Source organism: Pristiophorus japonicus, chromosome 14 (genome assembly GCF_044704955.1).
Source record: "Pristiophorus japonicus isolate sPriJap1 chromosome 14, sPriJap1.hap1, whole genome shotgun sequence".
Classification (NCBI taxonomy): Eukaryota; Metazoa; Chordata; class Chondrichthyes; family Pristiophoridae; genus Pristiophorus; species Pristiophorus japonicus.
The window spans coordinates 46073437-46098120 of NC_091990.1; the positions used below are offsets into that span (position 1 = coordinate 46073437).

Below are 24684 nucleotides of genomic sequence, written 5' to 3' on the forward strand. Positions count from 1 at the left end.
GAGCAGGTGTCCTTGCAGGGTCCTGGCAGCTCCAGAGCGGGTAAGTAACTCAGGGCATTTTAACGGCCTAGCGGATACCCCCTCCAAAAAAAGAAATCACAGGCTTGTGTGGACATCAGGAGAAAACAAGTTTAAATCCCTTGTGCTATCCTCAGTGGTCAAATAGTCGACTAACCTTCATTGTTTAGGGTCCTACATGACGAATGGATCTTAGAGTGTGGTGTCAGAGAGTAACCGGCACCTATGAAACCACACCCCAGTAAGGTAATCAGGAAAGAAGCATAGAAACCGGGCAAGGCTTGGTTAGTTAGGGCACTAAAAGTATGAATGTGAGATTAAGTCCCCTTCTGGCCCAATACAGTTATATTGGCTGGGATTTTACGAACCTCGGCGGGTCCGGGTCGTACGACATCGGTGGCGGGTCCCGACCCGCTGCTGACTCCTTCCGGCTCTGTGAAATGAAATTCCCTTGATGGGGCTTGTTAAACCCGCCCAGCGCATTTCCCGGGAAATTAGAGGAGGCAAGTCTGATGACATCATCTGATGACGCATCATCAGTCGGTTTCCTTAAAGAGACCATGGCCAATTTTATTTTGACTTTTGTGCTGTCAGTGTTCCACAGCACTGAGGTGCTGCAAACACTGACAAGCACTGCTTATGGAGGGAGTCACAGCAAACAGGGAGGTTCTCTTCCCTTCCATTGGGTGGAAGAGATCTCCCCAGAAGATCAATGTCAGGAGGACCTGGGTTCAGTGCCGCAAAGCTTTCAATGATCACAGTAAATCAGAAAAGGTTAATACAAAGCCACACTCAACCTCATCCTGCTGTGCTTCGCTTCACATCCCCATCACTCTGCCTTCCCTATCCTACTCCTGCACATCTTTACTCACACCAATTTACCTTGCACCTCCACCCATCCCTCCCTATCTATATTATCATATCCCATCTCACTCTCATCCTAGTGCAATCATACCAACTAACAACACATAAACGTAGGCACTTGAGTGCTTTATGCAATGTTCATGTAAAGTTTCTGTTAATATGGTGTCAAACATTGAAACCTTTATTTTCAACACTTTGCCTTCTTGGATAGATTTGTGTGCACTTTTGAAAGTGCCTTAGTGAGTTGCAGTGAATGGTGAGACAAAACGGTAACCCCCGCAATGGTGATGAGTGAAAGGAATGGCTTGGGAATTGCAGGGTTGCTTTTTTCTTTTTCTTCTTCTTCTTAGGCAGTCCCTTGGGGTCGAGGATGACCTGCTTCCACACTAAAAGTGAGTTCTCAGGTGACTGAAGAGTCCAATACAGAACCCACAGTCCCTGTCACAGGTGGGGCAGATGGTGGTTGAAGGAAAGGGTGAGTGGGGAGTCTGGTTTGCCACACACTCCTTCCGCTGTCTGCGCTTGGTTTCTGCTTGCACTCGGCAATGAGACTCAAGGTGCTCAGCGCCCTCCCGGATGCTCTTCCTCCACTTTGGGCAGTCTTGGGCCAGGGATTCCCAGGTGTCGGTGGGGATGTTGCACTTTTTCAAGGAAGCTTTGAGGGTGTCCTTGAATCGTTTCCTCTGCCTCCCCTGGGGCTCGCTTGCCGTGTCGAAGCTCCAAGTAGAGCGCTTGCTTTGAGAGACTCATGTCAGGAATGCGGATGATGTGGCCCGCCCAACCGAGCTGATCGAGCGTGGTCAGTGCTTCGATGCTGGGGATGTTGGGGCAGGGATGTTTTATGGTGTTAGTGTGGGGTGATGCCAACCTGGCGCATTATGTGGCAGCCAGGGTAGACAGCATCAAGTGAAGTAAATCTGGCCATTGTGAGGCCATCCCAGGCCTCCCGGGCAGCAATGTGGTTGGGTGCTGATGCCCTCTGTCTGTGTAGCATCAGGTGATTGCGGAGAAGGTTGGCGGTGTTGTTGTTGGTACTGCTGATGTGCCTGGTGCTGCTGGTGTTGGGGCTGATCGTGGTGGGATTCTGATGACCAAGGTGAGAGAATAGAAAGGGCAGCCATGCTGATGAAATAGATGGCAGGTGAAGTAGAAATGACAGAAGCGATCTGTCAATGGTGCGAGGTAATGAAGTCAGACTGGAGAGAGACTGTGTAAAAACTTGTAGGCTGGTGAATCTGTTGTGGGAATGCAGTGAGGAAGAGCTTGTGACTGAGGGAAGATATCTCTGTATGGTGGGAGCTATTACTTTAGGAATCAGCTGGGGCAATGGTCACTGAACTCTTGTCTCAGCTTGACCGACGTGGTCCATAACCAGCCTGGGCGAGCTGTCAAATGCAAAAGCTAAGCTGACAATAATTCTGAAGTTGCTCTAAACAAGCCACAAATTACCTGAATTGGGTCGTCCGCCGCTGTGTGTCGGGTCTGCTCAGCGCTGACAGACCCAGCATTGGGAAAGGTGTGTGGCGGGGGGTTGACGGCAGGGTCCCGACCCGCTGTGAAAAAAAATACTTTCGCACCTGACCCTGCCACTGATCACACCCACTGACCCCCCTGCAAAATTCCAACCATTTCAACACAAAAGCCTTAAGAGCCATCATTTTAGTGTTAAAGGGGCAGGTACTATATTAAGCTCCGAAACACTAAACCGATTTCAGCCAAATGTCCTCCGGTAAGTTACAGTTAAGCCACCTTACAATATAAAACGTATAAGAATTCAGCAACATTAAGTCATTAAAAAAGGTCTTTAAAAGCTCGCTCTCCATTCTCCTTTGAAATATAGGACTTGCTAAAATTAGAAAAATTGGTCTGTGCAGCACAGATTTATATTTAACGTATAATGATACTTATTAGGAACACCATTAAATTTGAATATTACATACATGATATATAAGTTTTACTGTTGTAAGATTGAGACTGGGTGTATAAATTGTTCCTCTAGTGCTACAACTGATATATATGGTCAATTTGGAGGCGCAAACTGACATTAATGGCTATTCAGCATGTGACTATGACTTTAGCACCTGACAAACTGCAGTCTGAATTCACACCAGTGTGAAGACCATCTCGACCCGACAATGGTTTGAAGCTGGCATGAGCTCAAAAGCACTGCAGTGCAAACCCAGCTGGAATATGAGCTCCATGCTATGTTGCCAGGCAACCAACTTTTTCTTTTGGACAGAGACCAGTCACCATGGCATCATGAGGCTGGTGTCTCTGGTTTGCATAACGGAGCACGTGTTGTATTGGTTAAAGCCCCCCTGACGACCAACTGCAGAGTATGTCGGCAGATCTAATTTCAACGTTGGGTGTGCTGAGGAGTTAGCTTGCCGATATTAAACTCAGTGTTGAAGTATTAAACGGCTTAAGAATTCTGTAACAGTGTGATTGCAAGTTGAGAGATCCTCAAAGCACTTGATTTATGCTTGAGGCCTTGAGAAGCAGAGTGATTTAATTACATAGCTGTCAGTTCAAAACTGAAGTGATTTTGGCTCAACACTTCCCAGCAACTTTTTCCTCAAGTTCTGTAATCTACCCCTCCTCCCACACTCCAATCTGGCTTTATATAGTCTGGTTATTGGGATTTTTTTCAGTGATCCTCTTGCTTTGAGCTATTTTCTCTTTCTGCAGATTGTGTGTGTAACAGAGCACCTCCAGCTGAAGGCTGGGTTAGTAACCTGCACTCTCGCCTCTGCTAACGTCACCCTGAACCAAGCCAGAAATGTAAGGGAATAACCCAAGGTGATTCTCATTCTAATATTTACTTCCCTTCTGTAAATTTGAGCTCATCCAAAACTCTGCTGCCTGTATCATAACTCACACCAAGTCCCGTTCATCCATCACCCCTGTGCTTGCAGACCTACATTGGCTCCTGGTTCCGCAATCCTTCGATTTAAATATTCTCGTCCTTGTTTATAAATCCCCACATAGTCTCGTCCCTCCCTATCTCTGCAACCTCCTCTGTTCCTGCAACCCTAAAAGATCACTGCGTCCCTCTAATTCTGGCCTCTTGTGCATCACCGATTTTCTTCGCTCCACCATTGGCGGCCATGCTTTCAATTGCCTCGGACCTAAACTCTCAAATTCCTTCTCTACCTCTCTCTCCTCCTTTAAAACGCTCCTTATAACCTTCTTCTTTGACCAAGTTTTTGATTATCTGTCCTAATTTCTCTTTATGTGGCTCGGTATCAAATTGTGTTTGATAACCCTCCTGTGAAATGACTTGGTTTCATTACATTAACTATCAATTCAAGCTGTTGTTACATCTTGCAGTCTTTATTCATTGTGCAGACTAATTTATAGACTAGTAATCTAGAGAACTGGACTAATAATCTAGAGAATGTGAATTCAAATCCCATCAGGGTAGTTTGAGGATAGCTCCTGTGAAGTGCCTTGGGATGTTTTATACTACATTAAAGGCGCTATATAAATGCAAGTTGTTGTTGTGTTGCACGGAAGTGGGAAAACTGAGATTGGGAGTTCAGCCGCAGAAGATTGTGGGTGAAAACAGCCATTCCCCATTCAATGGTGCAGTATATTTGGCCTTCAATGTTTTCAGTATATCACTTTTGGGACTCATTTTCTCCAGTTGCAGCATTTTCTATTAATTCTGTTCCAGAAAAGTGATAGTTCAGGTAGCCAATTAAAGGCTTTTTAAATAGCTCTTGAGAATATAATTGCACTTATCTCAGGGAATGACTGTATAAAGACTAGGAACTTTCTAATATTCAGTCACAATAATAAAAGCAAAGGTGATGTAAACAATTAGTCTTAATGCAGTTGTTCGCAGTGATGGGTGCAATTATACTCTCAGCCACACTTCACTAATCCTTTAATAGGCTACCTGAATTATCACTACTTTGGGATGGAATTAATAGAAAATGCTACAACTGGAGAAAATTAGTAACCTACCTTCACCAAAACAACTATTAAGATTTCCCTCCAGCATAGAATTCCCACAGCATGCAGATCATTGCTCTTTCTTCTTAAAAGGAGAAAAGTGTTTAAAGACACAAACTCCCCGCATATTACATCATTGTAGAATATGTATGAAAAATATGAAAGGACTCACTTCAATTGTACTTAATTTGGGAAATATGATAAGCAGTCTACTGTTTTTTTCCTTCAAGTGGGATAACTGTCCCTTACAATGTTTGCTATCAATCAACCAATTCGTTATGGGGGCTGAACTGATATCAGTGATGCACTTGTCTGTCAACTTGGCATCAGAGACTGTGTGATTGAGGCAGACATGCACTGATGGTTGTGAGGTTCTGTGACCTAAATAAAGTAAGAGAGTTGATTGTCTAACAATTTCTATATCTATCTATTCGTCTGACTCTTCGTCCTCACTCTATCTTTCAACTAGCAAACATCTTCCTAAGAATTCCATTGCCAATGCCAAAGGTTATGAACCATTGTATGTAATCCTTCTCCAATGACTGACGATTCCCACTGTTATGAACCACTAGCCTACTCCAATGATTGACAATGGGCATTGCAAACTACAGGCTTTGCATCTACGAAAACACTGTAAATGGTAACATGTCACATCAAAATTGAATGCAATGGTATAATGAAATAATACAGTTTTTAGGATTGTGCTGCTAATGTTACATTGGGTTCAGTTCTGCATTCTTTGCTGTGAACATTCGAGGCATTTCTTCACATAGGGAGGGAAGGATTTATAACCATAAATATGGTAGATGACTCATTCCAGGCTACTCCGATACACCTTAGGTAACTGACTGAAGCACAGCATTGGCACAGTTCAGGCAGATGGCCGTGTGACCTCTATCTCAACTCTGGCAATCGTGTATGGCATGGGAAAACCCAAAAGTGGGAACAAATAAAAACGGGACACAAAGAATATTTGTAAAATTTGGCTCAGTCTCTGGGGCCGAAATTCAGGTGCACAGAAAGCTGGCACACCTATGAGTTTTGGAATGGTACTCACCGCTGGGACTCCTGGTACGGTAAGTAGATCCATTTTCAGGACTTTGACATTTTTTCAAAGTCCTACAGGAAATGGATCATAATGGGGCGGGCTTTAGACTCATGGCCAGGCTGACTGGCTAAAAATGGGTCGGTTGACAATCAGCGGTGCAGTGATGGTGATGTCACAGTGCGTGTGCGTCACCATGCTCTCTCCCCTCCGTTAAAGGGGAGAAATTCGATCATTTTTTAACTTTGGCCACTGGGCCACCAGGGAGGGTTTTGGCCGAGCCAGTGGTCTGGCACCCAAAAGGGGGTGCCAGGCTGCCCGTTGGCGGCCCTGCCAAAACCAGGGGCAATTTTTTTGCCGGCCGATCAGCAAGTCAGCCGGAAAAAATGTTTGCATTGCGGCCGCGTCAGTTGTCCTCTCCTTTAAGAGTGGCCGCGCTGCCGGGCCGCACTCAGTACGGAGATGGTGCACCGGCAGAAAAACCTGCCGGGGGCACCGTGTGGCGGGTGATCGACGAATTCAGCTGAATATCAATGGGTAAGTATTTTTATTGCTTTTTTATTATTTTTATTGGCGGTGCAACCACTCGGGTGGGATGGGGACCAGGCCGAAAAATCCCTGACCTGAATTTAGGTCGGGTCAGCCAGTTGACCCCAAAGCGGTGGCCATTCGATTTTTAGGAACGGCCGCTGCAAACGGGCATTAAGGGGTCTCTTTGAGACTCTGAATTTTGGCCCCTCTGTATATGCCTATTATGACAGTAGCCGTTTTTTGTTTGTGAAATACCCTAGTGTTATAATGAACAGCCATTGACCAATATCATTCCAGTTAGACACAATGAAAAGAATCAATAGTATCCAAATCTGGCAGTCTGTTGGTATAATATCAATGAAGATTGGTGCAATATTGAAGTCATAGAAACATAGAAAATAGGTGCAGGAGCAGGCCATTCAGCCCTTCTAGCCTGCACCGCCATTCAACGAGTTCATGGCTGAACATGAAACTTCAGTACCCACTTCCTGCTTTCACGCCATACCCCTTGATCCCCCGAGTACTAAGGACTTCATCTAACTCCCTTTTGAATATATTTAGTGAATTGGCCTCAACTACTTCCTGTGGTAGAGAATTCCACAGGTTCACCACTCTCTGGGTGAAGAAGTTTCTCCTTATCTCGGTCCTAAATGGCTTACCCCTTATCCTTAGACTGTGACCCCTGCTTCTGGACTTCCCCAACATTGGGAACATTCTTCCTGCATCCAACCTGTCCAAACCCGTCAGAATTTTAAACGTTTCTATGAGGTCCCCTCTCACTCTTCTGAACTCCAGTGAATACAAGCCCAGTTGATTCAGTCTTTCTTGATAGGTCAGTCCCACCATCCCGGGAATCAGTCTGGTGAATCTTCGCTGCACTCCCTCAACAGCAAGTATGTCCTTCCTCAAGTTAGGAGACCAAAACTGTACACAATACTCCAGGTGTGGCCTCACCAAAGCCCTGTACAACTGTAGCAACACCTCCCTGCCCCTGTACTCAAATCCCCTCGCTATGAAGGCCAACATGCCATTTGCTTTCTTAACCGCCTGCTGTACCTGCATGCCAACCTTCAATGACTGATGTACCATGACACCCAGGTCTCGTTGCACCTTCCCTTTTCCTAATCTGTCACCATTCAGATAATAGTCTGTCTCTCTGTTTTTACCACCAAAGTGGATAACCTCACATTTATCCACATTATACTTCATCTGCCACGCATTTGCCCACTCACCTAACCTATCCAAGTCACTCTGTAGCCTCATAGCATCCTCCTCGCAGCTCACACTGCCACCCAACTTAGTGTCATCCGCAAATTTGGAGATACTACATTTAATCCCTTCGTCTAAATCATTAATGTATAATGTAAACAGCTGGGGCCCCAGCACAGAACCCTGCGGTACCCCACTAGTCACTGCCTGCCATTCCGAAAAGTACCCATTTACTCCTACTCTTTGCTTCCTGTCTGACAACCAGTTCTCAATCCACGTCAGCACACTACCCCCAATCCCATGTGCTTTAACTTTGCACATTAATCTCCTGTGTGGGACCTTGTCGAAAGCCTTCTGAAAGTCCAAATACACCACATCAACTGGTACTCCTTTGTCCACTTTATTGGAAACATCCTCAAAAAATTCCAGAAGATTTGTCAAGCATGATCTCCCTTTTACAAATCCATGCTGACTTGGACCTATCATGTCACCATTTTCCAAATGCGCTGCTATGACATCCTTAATAATTGATTCCATCATTTTACCCACTACTGAGGTCAGGCTGACCGGTCTATAATTCCCTGCTTTCTCTCTCCCTCCTTTTTTAAAAAGTGGGGTTACATTGGCTACCCTCCACTCGATAGGAACTGATCCAGAGTCAATGGAATGTTGGAAAATGACTGTCAATGCATCCGCTATTTCCAAGGCCACCTCCTTAAGTACTCTGGGATGCAGTCCATCAGGCCCTGGGGATTTATCGGCCTTCAATCCCATCAATTTCCCCAACACAATTTCCCGACTAATAAAGATTTCCCTCAGTTCCTCCTCTTTAATAGACCCTCTGACCACTTTTATATCCGGAAGGTTGTTTGTGTCCTCCTTAGTGAATACTGAACCAAAGTACTTGTTCAATTGGTCTGCCATTTCTTTGTTCCCCGTTATGACTTCCCCTGATTCTGACTGCAGGGGACCTACGTTTGTTTTTACTAACCTCTTTCTCTTTACATACCTATAGAAACTTTTGCAATCCGCCTTAATGTTCCCTGCAAGCTTCTTCTCGTACTCCATTTTCCCTGCCCTAATCAAACCCTTTGTCCTCCTCTGCTGAGTTCTAAATTTCTCCCAGTCCTCAGGTTCGCTGCTATTTCTGGCCAATTTGTATGCCACTTCCTTGGCTTTAATACTATCCCTGATTTCCCTAGATAGCCACGGTTGAGCCACCTTCCCTTTTTTATTTTTACGCCAGACAGGAATGTACAATTGTTGTAATTCATCCATGCGTTCTCTAAATGTCTGCCATTGCCCATCATGTTCCTCATATGTTCAATAAATGCTAAACAAAACCATATTTACAAAGCACACTAAAGGTATCTCATGGATAAACATCATGAGATATTTATCTCATTTAGGATGTAAGACAACAACAGAAATAAAGATAAAAAACAAGATTGCACAATCAAAAGAAAAACAAATCACACAAACAGAACTTTTTGTTTGAAGGGTGGCTGGGATGGGGAGTGGAGTTCCTTCACCTCACCTTCACTGTTTCCGTTGTGTTCGGGATATGGAGTGTATAGACGCCACTTGTCGTTAGGCCTGATTTGTACACTTCAGCACAATCCTTAAAAGCAACTTCTGTAACCCGTGGAAAATCTATAGTAAAGAACAACAGACACTTTCATTTTATTCCAACCAGTTAAAAAAGTAAATGTAGTATTTAACCACATGTTCAGACCAATTGTTGTATCACAACTGACACGGCTTTAATGTTACTTATTGTATCTTGATAAAGGTCTCTATCTCCCTTGTTGCACTGAGAAGGAAGGAGGGTGGTGATGGGGGGTTATAACTGTCAAAAGTCCAGGACAAAGGCACAACTCTCCCTCGATTAATCCTCGAGCTGGGCTTGTAGTAAGGACAAGTCAGTGAAAACAGGCCCAGCAGTGTCATTTTCCTCATTTTTCCAGATGGAGCAATATCTAGAGGCTGATCAACACTGGAATAAATAAATCAGTGAAAATAGAATCATATCCCCATCAGGGCAGCAGCTCAACATATGAGCAAGTTTTTGTTTATTAAAATAAACATGAAACGATAGTTTTGACAAGGTAGCTATGTGTCAATTGCCTGCTGGGGCTACCATTGCTGATGCTCACAAAAGGTACACAAGTGTTCCTGAGGCTATTGGACACGGGATTTAAATATTAATTACTGCCCCAGAGCCCAGAGGGAGATCACCAGTAGCGTGCCTCTATGCGGATCACAACTGTTTGCAGCTGCCACTATGTTTAATTTTGCGCTGCTGATCACATTGAGGAGGAGGGCAAGAGACAGAGTGATAACAAAATAATTACTAAATTTACATCTTACATTTATTTTCCTGGGTTGGAAATTTGCAGCTCCAGTGCTTTTTGCATCTATGGTTGAAGTACTCTCATTTGTATATTTATTAATATTATTTATAGCTCTAAAATATGCAAACTGCATTTCAATCTGTTTATCGCCATCTCACGGCTTTACTGACCCTTTTGACAAGGTGAAGAAAAGAAGTCACATTTTTAGTATTACTATGTATGATATCTATGGGTATGTTGCAACATAGGCAAAAAAAACCCTGTAACGGACTCTGTGTTGCTAAGGTCGACATTATACTACTAACAAGTAGGAGTACACTTCGATATCTCTCAACATTTAACCTTTCAGGCATACATTAAAAGTTGTTGTGATAGATTCTCATAAATTCAAAAGTGATTCATTACCCCCTCATGAGATCCAGGGGCATTGCTCAGTACTGATTAGTGAAGAACATGTCTCATTACAGTTTCCACCAATCGTGCCTTCGCCTCTCTATACCAATTACTAACAGAGTACTTGCTTCTGCACCGTGTAAATTTTAAAAAGCTATATCATAATCTGGTGTTTCATCTAAATTCTGACTGTCAACCCATCTTTTGTCAACCCATCCCCCCTTTCCGCGATTCTAAATCCCAATCACACTGCTGTTGGCACAATATTGTTGTTTTGTTCAATAACTTTGCTTGGTGGGAGGGAAAATTATTTTTGGCTGCTCTTTTTCGATAATTAGATTGCATCGTCCTCCAGCCGACATGGAATCACAAAGTTTGAGAGAGTGACTTGAGTTGACTCACCTCAGAATTTTTGTCTCCGCTCTCCCATGAAGCCAGTGGAGATATGAACCTTGCTTGAAATGTAACTGACTTTGGAAGAACTAACCAAGTTACTTAATGCAGGAAAGTGGACAACTTATTTAAAGGCCCCTATTTTCCACTTGCTGGATTTTTGGCGCCCGCGCATGTTAACGTCTGATTTTTTTGTGCACGTTTGCGGCAGAAAAAAAAATCGGGACTTTCGCCAAAGAAATATTTGAATTTGGCGCCGCACTCTCCGAAGTTCGCCTGGGGGGCGGAGTTTGCGCTAAAAACTCTCTGGGCATGTGCAAAAAGCTGATGTTGCCAGGGCAACCACAGACGCTGAAGCAAGTTGAAGCCCGCTCCTCCGAAAGGACTGCCACCCCACCGCTGCCGAAAGGGCCACAAAGGATCTCTCCCGTCGCTGGACCTGCTACCACCGCAGCCCCCCGACCCCCCTGCCCCCAGCTGGACCTGCTGTAATCCCCGGCCGAAAGGCCCTCCTATTCCCGAACTTCAACTCGCAGGGGGACCGGGATTGAGTGGGTGGGGGGGGGGTGGGGGCCATTCGCTCCGGGATTGCAGCAGGTCCAGCTGCGGGGGAGCAGTCCTTTCGGCCCGGAAATCTTCCCTTGCTCCAAAAAGAGTTCCCTGTGAAGAAAAAGGTATTTTACTGTGTATTCTTATTGCCTCACTCCTGTCCTCTTGTGCCCCGCGCCGATTCCTTAAGTTAACGTACGTTTTTTTTGCAGGGCTTTTGGGCAGTGTGTGCCGCACTAAAAAAAATCATGGACAGCCAAAATCGATTAAATGCACAAAAACGGCGCCCGATCCTGTTTTGACTCGTGTCTGCACCGAAGATTTTTAAACTGGCACACACAGTCGGTGCCGGCGACCAAATGTTGGCGAAAATTGGAAAGTGAGTATTTCATGACAAAAAATGTTTGGACGCCAAAAGACGGCGCACAATCATGGCAAAAATAAGGGCCAAAGATTCCAATATAATTTCCCAGTGAGTATGTACATAGTGAGTTGACAAAACCTGCATTAGCCAATCTCAACAAGAAGCAATGATTTTATGAAAGCAGTTGCAAGAGCATCCCAAACGATAAATAACTGAGCTATGCGGAGGAAGAAGGTCCCAGTACAATCTATGGTCTGTGCTGAGTTAACTGTTCTCAGGGAGTGCAGCAGTAGGCCATTACAACTGGCCTCAGAGCTTCTGGGTTTGAGAGGGAAACTCGCCAGGGTTCCTAATCCATACTGCCAACTAGCAACACCTGCCCAGGACATAGTGACAGCACGATGAATTGATATTATCCCTCTCAAAATAAACATGAATTGTCAAACATATTGTCTTGGGGAAGCAAGTTCCTTAATATATCAAAATGAAAGTCATTGCTTGATCAGTGGCATTGGCAGCAATAAAACAAACTGGTGCAGTGTTGACTTTCTTCCAAATGAGCTGTTTCAGAGAGGGATTGAAGACGATAGACAGAAGTCGAAACTTAGATGATTAAATATTCCATGCAACATAACAACCCTCGAGTTCTTGGCAAGGGTATATCTGAAAGAAATATTGCCTGTGGAGAACAACCAACCAGGGTTGGGCAGTAGAGATGTGGGAGTTCTGAGATATTCTGGAGTTTTGTTTGGTTCCCCTCAGCAAAGATTTCCTTCAGGAGTCTAATCAGCTTTCTCTATGTGTGATAGGCCTTTGATCGAACATGTGAAAATGCATCATGAAAATTCTTATTCCACGGCCCGGAATTTGCGGTAAGCACTGAAGCGGAGGTACATGCTGCTGGCCCTGAAGTACGCTTTGTGCAAGGATCTCACGATCCCTGTGTCGAGAACTTTAGGTTTTCTGGCCTTCAATTGAAGTCAACGAACTGTACTGGGGATCCTCTGGTGCGAATTGCTGTGATGTCATCAGGCTGCCTAAGCAGCCAATCACAACACAGAATTCTCACAGATAGCGAAAAGGGACGTGAGTAGCTCTTAAAATTCTAAGTTTAAAAATAAATCACAAAAAGAAAAGCAAAGATTGGGGCTCTCACATGCGGAAAAGGCCAACCTGAAATAAAGGCGGACAAACTTAAAAAGAAAAGTTAAAATACATTTTTTGGAAAAATGTCTTAATTTTTTTTTTCAGTGCAGTCTGTGTCGGCGCTGACAATGACAGACCACAACTTCAGGATTTCCGCATGCGGCAAATACCCAAGTTGCGGTCAGTTTCAAAGGCAGAAGGATGGCGAACACTTCTATTTCGCCATCATCCCGAGTGCAAATTCCTGGCCATTATCCTGGTTCGACATGAGTGCTATTCACATAGGAAACTCACAGTGTGTAGCCCCTGGTGTTCAGGCCAGTGATCAGAAGTGTTCCTGTGCATGGTGCTGTTTCACTTTGCTTTCTGCAAGCTAAAATGTCTGGTTGGAAGCATGCAAGGAACAGGAGCACTGGTAGATACACTGGTGCTTCTGCTGAATGAACATCTAGTCCCAGGTGCCTGCAAGAGCGAAGTAGGAACAAGCTGTCTGTGGGCCATCTAATGAGTAGGCTGAATGTCGTTCATATTTTCAAATGTTGCAGAATCAGCGGGTGCAACTGACCTCCCCACAACTGGAGATATTTATGGCACAGAAAGGGACTGTATTCCAGCACACTCCGAGTTGGCCTCCCACATTCTACCCTACGTAAACTAGTGGTGATCCAAAACGCAGCTGCCATGTACTAACTTACACCAAGTCCCGCTCACCCATCACCCCTGTGTTTGCTGACCTACATTGGCTTCCGGTTAAGCAACGTCTCAATTTCAAAATTCTCGTCCTTATTTTAAAATCCCTCCATGGCCTCTCTATATCTGTAACTTCCTCCAGCCCCACAACCCCCTGCGCTCCTCTAATTCTGCCCTCTTGAGCATCCCTGATTATAATCACTCAACCATTGGTGGCCATGCCTTCTGTTGCTTGAGCCCCAAGCTCTGGAACTCCCTGCCTAAACCTCTCCACCTCTCTACCTCTCTTTCCTCCTTCAAGACGCTCCTTAAAACCTACCTCTTTGACCAAGCTTTTGGTCACCTGCGCTAATTTCTTTTGCGGCTCGGTGTCAAATTTGTTTCTCATAATGCTCCTATGAAGCGCCTTGGGACATTTCACTACTTTAAAGGTGCTATATAATTACAAGTTGTTCTTGTTGTTCCATCTCCCTGCATCTCTGCTCGAACTTTACGAGAGCAAACCAAAACTAACAGCACTGCCTCATTCTCTTCCCATATCTGTGTGTCAGTCTCATCCAATGCAGCTTAGTAAATGGCTTTTGGAAAGTGCCAGGAGCAGACAAGGTGTCAGTTCTTCTATTTACCTGTGAGGAGTCTCTACTTCCCACTAATGAAAGGTACTGAGATTCGGGGATTGTAACACACGAACAAATCCACCTTCTGTCATCCCATGATTCTGCCCTCTGGCACATCAACGGACAACCGTATCGGACGAAAGGCTGACCGACATGAAATTTCAGCAAGCTATCATCACTAACCGTCGCCATGGGAAACGATATTCAGCAGGTTGTGAACAGTCTCCATTAGTAAAACCTGCTGGCTCTGTAGGATGCTGTTGTTCTGTGTGGCTGAGCTGAGCTGCCTCTCAAGCTCTCCGATAAATGTGCTCTGCTTCACCAATAGGTCCTGCATCTCCAGCTTCTCGGCTTTTATTGATTGAAGCTCAGTTTCATGTTTGCCTTCCATTGCCAGGACTTTCTGCTCCAGAAAGCTGAAAGGCAAGAAAGAAAATGATATGGGGGGTATCAAATGTGCCCACAATTCATGGAATAACAATTAGTTTTAAAACATAAGAACATAAGAAATAGGAGCAGGTGTAGGCTAGTTGGCTCCTCGAACCTGCTCTGCCATTCAATAAGATCATGCCTGATCTGATCTTGACCTCAACTCCACTTTCCTGCCCACTCCCCATAACCCTTATCTCCCTTATCATTCAAAATCTGCCTATCTCCACCTTAAATATAATCAATGACCCAGCCTCCACAGCTCTCTGGTGATTCATGATCCTCTGAGAGAAGAAATTCATCGCCATTTTAAATGTGCGACCCCTTATTCTGAAGCTATGCCCCCCAGTTCTAGATTCCTCTCTGCACCTACCCTGTCAAGCTCCCTCAGAATCTCATACATTTCAATAAGATCACCTCTCATTCTTCTAAACTCCAATGAATAAAGGCCCAACCTGCTCAACCTTTCTTCATTTAACACATGCTTTCTGTAAGAGATGGATCCAGACGTCAGACTGATAATTCATGTGCAACTCAACAGTCAGGGGTATTCAACATTGAGGAAGGATAGACAGAAAGGAAAAGGAGGTGGGGTGGCATTGCTGGTTAAAGAGGAAATTATTGCAATAGTAAAGAAGGACATTAGCTTCGATGATGTGGAATCTGTATGGGTGGAGCTACGGAATACCAAAGGGCAGCAAACGCTACTGGGAGTTGTGAACAGACCACCAAACAGTAGTAATAAGGATGGGGATGGCATCAAACAAGAAATTAGGGATGCGTGCAATAAAGGTACAGCAGTTATCATGGGCGACTTTAATCTACATATTGACTGGGCTAACCAAACTGGTAGCAATGTGGTGGAGGAGGATTTCCTGGAGCGTATTAGTGATGGTTTTCTTGACCAATATGTCGAGGAACCAACTCGAGGGCTGGCCATCCTAGACTGGAAGAAAGGACTAATTAACAATCTTATTGTGCCAGACCCCTTGGGGAAGAGGACCATAATATGGTAGAATTCTTTATTAAGATAGAGAGTGACACAGTTAATTCAGAGACTAGGGCCCTGAACTTTAGGAAAGGTAACTTCGATGGTATGAGACATGAATTGGCTAGAATAGACTGGCAAATGATACTTAAAGGGTTGATGGTGTATAGGCAATGGCAAACATTTAAAGATCACATGGATGAACTTCAGCAATTGTACATCCCTGTCTGGAGTAAAAATAAAATGGAGAAGGTGGCTCAACCGTAGCTAACAAGGGAAATTAAGGATAGTGTTAAATCCAAGGAAGGGGCATATAAATTGGCCAGAAAAAGCAGCAGAGGACTGGGAGAATTTTATAATACAGCAGAGGAGGACAAAGGGTTGAATTAGGAGGGGGAAAATAGAGTATGAGAGGAAGCTTGCTAGGAACATAAAAACTGACTGCAAAAGCTTCGATAGATGTGTGAAAAGAAAAAGATTAGTGAAAACAAATGTAGGTCCCTTGCAGTCAGATTCAGGTGAATTTATAATGGGGAACAAAGAAATGGCGGACAAGTTAAACAAATACTTTGGTTCTGTTTTCACAAAGGAAGAAACAAATAACCTGCCGGAAAGACTAGGGGACCAAGGGTCTAGTGAGAAGGAAGAACTGAAGGATATCCTTATAATGGGAGAAATTGTGTTAGGGAAATTGTTGGGATTGAAGGCCTATAAATCCCCGGGGCCTGATAGTCTGCATCCCAGAGTATTTAAGGAAGTGGCCCTAGAAATAGTGGATGCATTCGTGATCATTTTCCAACAGTCTATCGACTCTCGATCAGTTCCTATGGACTGGAGGGTAGCTAATGTAACACTACTATTTAAAAAGGGAGGGAGAGAGAAAACTGGTAATTATAGACTGGTTAGCCTGACATCAGTAGTGGGGAAAATGTTGGAATCAATTATTAAAGATAAAATAGCAGCGCATTTGGAAAGCAGTGACAGGATCGGTCCAAGTCAGCATGGGTTTATGAAAGGGAAATCATGCTTGGCAATTCTGGAATTTTTTGGGGATGTAACTAGTAGAGTGGACAAGGGAGAACCAGTGGATGTGGTGTATTTGGACTTTCAAAAGGCTTTTGACAAGGTCCCACACAAGAGATTGGTGTGCAAAATCAAAGCACATGGTAGAACAGCCAGTTGTCGTGGTGCACGTTGGTACCAATGACATAGGTAAAAAAAGGGATGAGTTCCTACGAAATGAATTTAAGGAGCTAGGAGCTAAATTAAAAAGTAGGACCTCAAAAGTAGTAATCTCGGGATTGCTACCAGTGCCACGTGCTAGTCAGAGTAGGAATCGCAGGATAGCTCAGATGAATACGTGGCTTGAGCAATGGTGCAGCAGGGAGGGATTCAAATTCCTGGGGCATTGGAACCGGTTCTGGGGGAGGTGGGACCAGTACAATCCGGACGGTCTGCACCTGGGCAGAATCGGAACCAATGTCCTCGGGGGAGTGTTTGCTAGTGCTGTTGGGGAGGAGTTAAACTAATATGGCAGGGGGATGGGAACCAATGCAGGGAGATAGAGGGAAACAAAAAGGAGGCAAAAACAAAAGACAGAAAGGAGATGAGGAAAAGTGGAGGGCAGAGAAACCCAAGGCAAAGAACAAAAAGGGCCATTGTACAGCAAAATTCTAAAAGGACAGAGGGTGTTAAAAAAACAAGCCTAAAGGCTTTGTGTCTTAATGCAAGGAGTATCCGCAATAAGGTGGATGAATTAACTGTGCAAATAGATGTTAACAAATATGATGTGATTGGGATTACGGAGACGTGGCTCCAGGATGAGCAGGGCTGGGAACTCAACATCCAGGGGTATTCAACATTCAGGAAGGATAGAATAAAAGGAAAAGGAGGTGGGGTAGCATTGCTGGTTAAGGAGGAGATTAAGGCAATAGTTAGGAAGGACATTAGCTTGGATGATGTGGAATCTATATGGGTAGAGCTGCAGAACACCAAAGGGCAAAAAACGTTAGTGGGAGTTGTGTACAGACCTCCAAACAGTAGTAGTGATGTTGGGGAGGGCATCAAACAGGAAATTAGGGGTGCGTGCAATAAAGGTGCAGCAGTTATAATGGGTGACTTTAATATGCACATAGATTGGGCTAACCAAACTGGAAGCAATACGGTGGAGGAGGATTTTCTGGAGTGCATAAGGGATGGTTTTTTAGACCAATATGTCGAGGAACCAACTAGGGGGGAGGCCATCTTAGACTGGGTGTTATGTAATGAGAAAGGATTAATTAGCAATCTCGTTGTGCGAGGCCCCTTGGGGAAGAGTGACCATAATATGGTGGAATTCTGCATTAGGATGGAGAATGAAACAGTTAATTCAGAGACCATGGTCCAGAACTTAAAGAAGGCTAACTTTGAAGGTATGAGGCGTGAATTGGCTGAGATGGATTGGCGAATGATACTTAAGGGGTTGACTGTGGATGGGCAATGGCAGACATTTAGAGACCGCATGGATGAACTACAACAATTGTACATTCCTGTCTGGCATAGAAATAAAAAAGGGAAGGTGGCTCAACCGTGGCTATCAAGGGAAATCAGGGATAGTATTAAAGCCAAGGAAGTGGCATACAAATTGGCCAGAAATAGCAGCGAACCTGGGGACTGGGAGAAATTTAGAACTCAGCAGAGGAGGACAAAGGGTTTGATTAGGGCAGGGAAAATGGAGTATGAGAAGAAGCTTGCAGGGAACATTAAGACGGATTGCAAAAGTTTCTATAGATATGTAAAGAGAAAAAGGTTAGTAAAGACAAACGTAGGTCCCCTGCAGTCAGAATCAGGGGAAGTCATAACGGGGAACAAAGAAATGGCGGACCAATTGAACAAGTACTTTGGTTCGGTATTCACGAAGGAGGACACGAACAACCTTCCGGTTATAAAAGGGGTCGGGGGGTCTAGTAAGGAGGAGGAACTGAGGGAAATCCTTATTAGCCGGGAAATTGTGTTGGGGAAATTGATGGGATTGAAGGCCGATAAATCCCCAGGGCCTGATGGACTGCATCCCAGAGTACTTAAGGAGGTGGCCTTGGAAATAGTGGATGCGTTGACAGTCATTTTCCAACATTCCATTGACTCTGGATCAGTTCCTATGGAGTGGAGGGTAGCCAATGTAACCCCACTTTTTAAAAAAGGAGGGAGAGAGAAAACAGGGAATTATAGACCGGTCAGCCTGACATCGGTAGTGGGTAAAATGATGGAATCAATTATTAAGGATGTCATAGCAGTGCATTTGGAAAGAGGTGACATGATAGGTCCAAGTCAGCATGGATTTGTGAAAGGGAAATCATGCTTGACAAATCTTCTGGAATTTTTTGAGGATGTTTCCAGTAGAGTGGATAAGGGAGAACCAGTTGATGTGGTATATTTGGACTTTCAGAAGGCGTTCGACAAGGTCCCACACAAGAGATTGATGTGCAAAGTTAGAGCACATGGGATTGGGGGTAGTGTACTGACATGGATTGAGAACTGGTTGTCAGACAGGAAGCAAAGAGTAGGAGTAAATGGGTACTTTTCAGAATGGCAGGCAGTGACTAGTGGGGTACCGCAGGGTTCTGTGCTGGGGCCCCAGCTGTTTACACTGTACATTAATGATTTAGATGAGGGGATTGAGTGTAGTATCTCCAAGTTTGCGGATGACACTAAGTTGGGTGGCAGTGTGAGCTGCGAGGAGGATGCTGTGAGGCTGCAGAGCGACTTGGATAGGTTAGGTGAGTGGGCAAATGCATGGCAGATGAAGTATAATGTGGATAAATGTGAGGTTATCCACTTTGGTGGTAAAAACAGAGAGACAGACTATTATCTGAATGGTGACAGATTAGGAAAAGGGGAGGTGCAAAGAGACCTGGGTGTCATGGTACATCAGTCATTGAAGGTTGGCATGCAGGTGCAGCAGGCGGTTAAGAAAGCAAATGGCATGTTGGCCTTCATAGCAAGGGGATTTGAGTACAGGGGCAGGGAGGTGTTGCTACAGTTGTACAGGGCATTGGTGAGGCCACACCTGGAGTATTGTGTACAGTTTTGGTCTCCTAACCTGAGGAAGGACATTCTTGCTATTGAGGGAGTGCAGCGAAGGTTCACCAGACTGATTCCCGGGATGGCGGGACTGACCTATCAAGAAAGACTGGATCAACTGGGCTTGTATTCACTGGAGTTCAGAAGAATGAGAGGGGACCTCATAGAAACATATAAAATTCTGACGGGGTTAGACAGGTTAGATGCAGGAAGAATGTTCCCAATGTTGGGGAAGTCCAGAACCAGGGGTCACAGTCTAAGGATAAGGGGTAAGCCATTTAGGACCGAGATGCGGAGGAACTTCTTCACCCAGAGAGTGGTGAACCTGTGGAATTCTCTACCACAGAAAGTTGTTGAGGCCAATTCACTAAATATATTCAAAAAGGAGTTAGATGAGGTCCTTACTGCTAGGGGGATCAAGGGGTATGGCGAGAAAGCAGGAATGGGGTACTGAAGTTGAATGTTCAGCCATGAACTCATTGAATGGCGGTGCAGGCTAGAAGGGCCGAATGGCCTACTCCTGCACCTATTTTCTATGTTTCTATGTTTCTATGTATTGGGGGTAATGTACTGACGTGGATAGAGAACTGGTTGGCAGACAGGAAGCAGAGAGTCAGGATAAACGGGTCCTTTTCAGAATGGCTGGCAGTGACTAGTGGAGTGCCGCAGGGCTCATTGCTGGGACTCCAGCTCTTTACAATATACATTAATGATTTAGATGAAGGAATTGAGTGTAATATCTCCAAGTTTGCAGATGACACTAAACTGGGTGGCGGTATGAGCTGTGAGGAGGACGCTAAAAGGCTGCAAGATGACGTGGACAGGTTAGGTGAGTGGGCAAATGCATAGCAGATGCAGTATAATATGGATAAATGTGAGGTTATCCACTTTGGGGGAAAAAATACGAAGGCAGAATATTATCTGAATGGCGGCAGATTCGGAAAAGGGGAGGTGCCATGGTTCATCAGTCATTGAAAGCTGGCATGCAGGTACAGCAGGCGGTGAAGAAGAAAAATGGTATGTTGGCCTTCATAGCTAGGGGATTTGAGTATAGGAGCAGGGAGGTCTCACTGCAGTTGTACAGGGCCTTGGTGAGGCCTCACCTGGAATATTGTGTTCAGTTTTGGTCTCAGAAAGGACGTTCTTGCTATTGAGGGAGTGCAGCGAAGGTTCACCAAACTGATTCCTGGGATGGCTGGATTGACATATGAGGAGAGACTGGATCAACTGGGCCTTTATACAGTGGAGTTTAGAAGGATGAGAGGGGGTCTCATAGAAACTTACAAGATTCTGACGGAACCGGACAGGTTAGATGCGGGAAGAATATTCCCGATGATGGGGAAGCCCAGAACCAGGGGACACAGTCTTAGGATAAGGGGTAAGCCATTTAGGACTGAGATGAGGAGAAACGTCTTCACTCAGAGACTTGTTAACCTGTGGAATTCCCTACTGCAGAGAGTTGTTGATGCCAGTTCATTGGATATATTCAAGCTGGAGTTAGATATGGCCCTTACAGCTAAAGGGATCAAGGGGTATGGAGAGAAAGCAGGAAAGGGGTACTGAGGAAATGATCAGCCATGATCTTATTGAATGGTGGTGCAGGCTCGAAGGGCCAAATGGCCTGCTCCTGCATCTATTTTCTATGTTTCTATGTTTCTATGTAAAGATTTCTACTGTTTCTAAAAATGTTAAGAATTAAAGAGAACCTTATTGTCACTCTTTGCCAGCAGTAATAGCCACTGCTACAATTCAGGATGGTGTGGGGTTTCTTTGTTGGGGGTGGGAGTGCGGGGGAGTGGTACGGTCTGTGGGCATGGCAGAGAGAGGAAGACGAAAGGCTTCAACACTCCTATCGGCAGAAAATTTTCTTAGTAAACTGATCATTGTGCGTAATATTTTTCACAAGAATAAGGTAGGTACCCACAAATTTCTTTTTTCATTTTGGTCAGTGTTAGACTGATTTAAATCATGCTTCTTCCCTTTCCTTTATTTGGTCTACCTGTGCTATGTGCCACTTAACTGGATCGCAGCAGTCTGACAAAACATGCTCTGAAATTGCGCATGAGAGTCAAGTGCCCGTAGACAAGTCTTTCTGACAGTTTTTCCTCTTCCCTCTTAGAATTATCAAGGATGTGGATGAAATGAAGGGTGAGTGTTGAGGATTACAGGCCTCAAGTTGTGACCTGTGTTGTGGATTGTAATAGAGAGCTCCACTAGTGGACTACTGTGGTGATGCAACTACTGATGCAAATACAATAAAAGCATCAGGTGACAAGTCACATGATGACAAGTTCCTGTAGAGCGATCTTGTGTGCAATGTGTTTGTGATATTGTAACGAATATGTTACATTGGCGACAAGGATGGGATCTACCATATTGGCAGAAAAAAAATGTATTGATAAAATTCTTGTCCTGGGGTCAGGCTTCTGTGATCTGTGTCACAGGAACAGGAATAGACCATTTGTCCTGTTGAGTCAGTGAGCAAACACAATGCCACTTTAAAGTGAGATGAATTTCGATTTGACTGGATGATAAGGGGCACAACATACTCCGTATTTGTTTTGTACAGCGTTACAAGTCTGATACAAGGCAGTAAAAGTCAGTGCATTCAGATAATGTAAACCGTGAAAGAGAAATAGAGGCAGTTTATCAATGTCATCCAAACCATGTTGCCCTAGTGCCTTGAAGCGCATTCCTACTTGTGTTATTCTTTGTAAAATGCACCGGAAAACAGAATTTAAACAGTGAGTCTGAAAGAAGCAGTGGTTCACTGCAATGAAAGTAACTCCATTTCATGTGGAAAGTAGGAGCATGCTATGCAGGCTGAAGCAACACTGAACCAACTGAGTTCTAATGCACTTGATTCACAGGCCGAATACATACGGTATACAAGACAATAATCAGCTCAGTGCAGCATTTGAAGCAGCAATACAATTGGAGCTTTAATAAAAAACATTTTGATTGTGCATGGAGTTTGCTGCTCTGGGATGAATCCACCATTTTCATTTTTGGCCTAGGAGCTGCTATTCTTGAGTAAACAGACTCAATGGGTTCTTAAATTATGAGCCAGCCATGCAGCAGTGAAAGGTCATTGACCTGAAACGTTAACTCTGTTTCTGGCTCCACAGATGCTGTCTGGCCTGCTGAACATTTCCAGCATTTTCTTTCCTTTTTCAGATTTCCAGCATCCGCAATATTTTGCTTTTGTATGCAGCATTTTCTGCATTATGCAAGTCTGCTGGAACCAGGTATGTATTGCGATTTAGATAGGAACATAGGAACTGGAGCAGGCCATTCAGCCCCTCGTGCCTGTTCCGCCATTTAATTAGATTCTGGCTGATCTGTACCTCAACTCCATTTAGCTGCCTTTGATCCATAGCTCTTGATACCCTAACCGAACAAAAATCTATCGATCTCAAGTCTTGGAAGTTTCAAGTGACCCAGCATCCACAGCCTTTTGGGAGAGAGAATTCCACGCCTCCACCCATTTCCTTTAATATTTTTGGATACGAAAGGAATCAAGGGATATGGGGATAGTGCGAGAAGGTAGAGTTGAGTTAGAAGATCAGCAATGATCTTATTGAATGGCGGAGCAGGCTCGAGGGGCCAAATGGCCTACTCCTGCTCCTGTTTCTTATGGTCTTATGTCCACTACCTGCTGTGTGAAAACGTGGTGCCAAAGTATTCTTTGATTTTGACACTGTGGCTCTTGGAATTATAGGTACTATTGATCTCAGGAACACTTTGTTTCTGCACATTTCAACTGGAAACTATCCACCTTGCCTTGCAGTATGAGCCTTCGGCTGCGTCGATGTCAACACCAGCTGCATTTAAACGCACCTGTTCTTTTCATGGAGTTTGGTAATTTCCTGCGTCTGCACCATGATTTGTTTCTCCAGTTTGTTTGTCGAAAGCGAATTCTCCAACAGCTGTATTTCAAGCCGTGAAGTTTGATTCAGAATCTTAAAAATAAAACAAATTATCATTCAGAAGAAAAAGAACCAAATCTCCTTCAAGACACAATTCGGCACCTGTGGCGCTTTGGAGAATCCTGTATGGATATCAGGAAGCTTGAAACAAATGCTGGATACAGGCAGAACACGAGGCTCTACTAGTCCATGGAATTTTTTATTGCTAAGTTTCCCCCAAACTTGCAAATGGGCAGCAACTAAATGGGCGGAAATTCAACGTGAATGTGTATTTAAAAACAGAAAAAGCTAGAGAAACTCAGCAAGTCAGGCAACATCTGTGGAGCGAGAGGCAAAGCTAACATTTGAAGGTTGAAGACCTTTTGTCAGAACTGGAAAAAGTTAGAGATATATAACAGGTTTTAAGCAAGTGCGGCAGAAGGGAAATCAGGGAGGGGAGGAAAGAACAAAAGGGAAAGGTCTGTGACAGGGTGTAAGGAAGGAGAGATTCAATGACAAAAGGGACAATGGTGCGAGGCAAAAGGAGATGGTAATGGGATAAGTGAAGAAGCAAAAGATGGGTCGAGCAGAGGTGTAAATGGGATTATCAGAATCATAGCATCAGCTGCAATCTGAAAAACTGGGGGCAGGGTTTATAGTCTGCAATTGTTGAAGTCAATATTAAGACTGGAAGACTGTAAAATGCCTAATTGAAAGATGAGGTGCTGTTCCTTGAGCTTACATTGAGCTCCATTGCAACAATGCAGGAAGCCGAGGACAGAGAGGTCAGAGTGGGAGCGGTCCAGAGAATTAAAATGGCAGGCGTAATGTTGGGGATTGGAACCTCCTCCCCCACCCTCCCCCTGCCAGGACTAGACCATGCCCCCCACCCTCACCTGCTGGGACTGGACCCTGCCACCCCCTCCCTCCACCCCCACCTGCTGGGACTAGACCCTGCCATCCCCTCCCCCTCCTCTCCCCCACCACCCCCTGCCGGGACTGGACCGTGCACCCCCCACCCCCACCTGCTGGGACTGGACCCTGCCACCCCCTCCCCCTCCTCCCCCCCACCCCCCCCTGCCGGGACTGGACCGTGCCCTCCCCACCCCCACCTGCTGGGACTGGACCCTGCCACCCCCTCCCCCTCCTCTCCCCCACCCCCCCCTGCCG

At 44.8% G+C, this 24684-nt stretch overlaps 1 protein-coding gene across 1 annotated transcript in view; it reads right to left on the bottom strand.

The window, feature by feature from the left end:
- The window catches only part of angpt2b (angiopoietin 2b), a 176497-nt gene that overhangs the window by 77321 nt on the left and 74492 nt on the right, over window positions 1–24684 (bottom strand). The window contains exons 3-5 of the mRNA XM_070899204.1: window positions 23447–23568; window positions 14314–14546; window positions 9162–9277 (exon numbers count right to left, since the gene is read on the bottom strand). Of these exons, the coding sequence (XP_070755305.1) occupies window positions 9162–9277; window positions 14314–14546; window positions 23447–23568 (471 nt within the window). The remainder of the gene's footprint in view (window positions 1–9161; window positions 9278–14313; window positions 14547–23446; window positions 23569–24684) is intronic.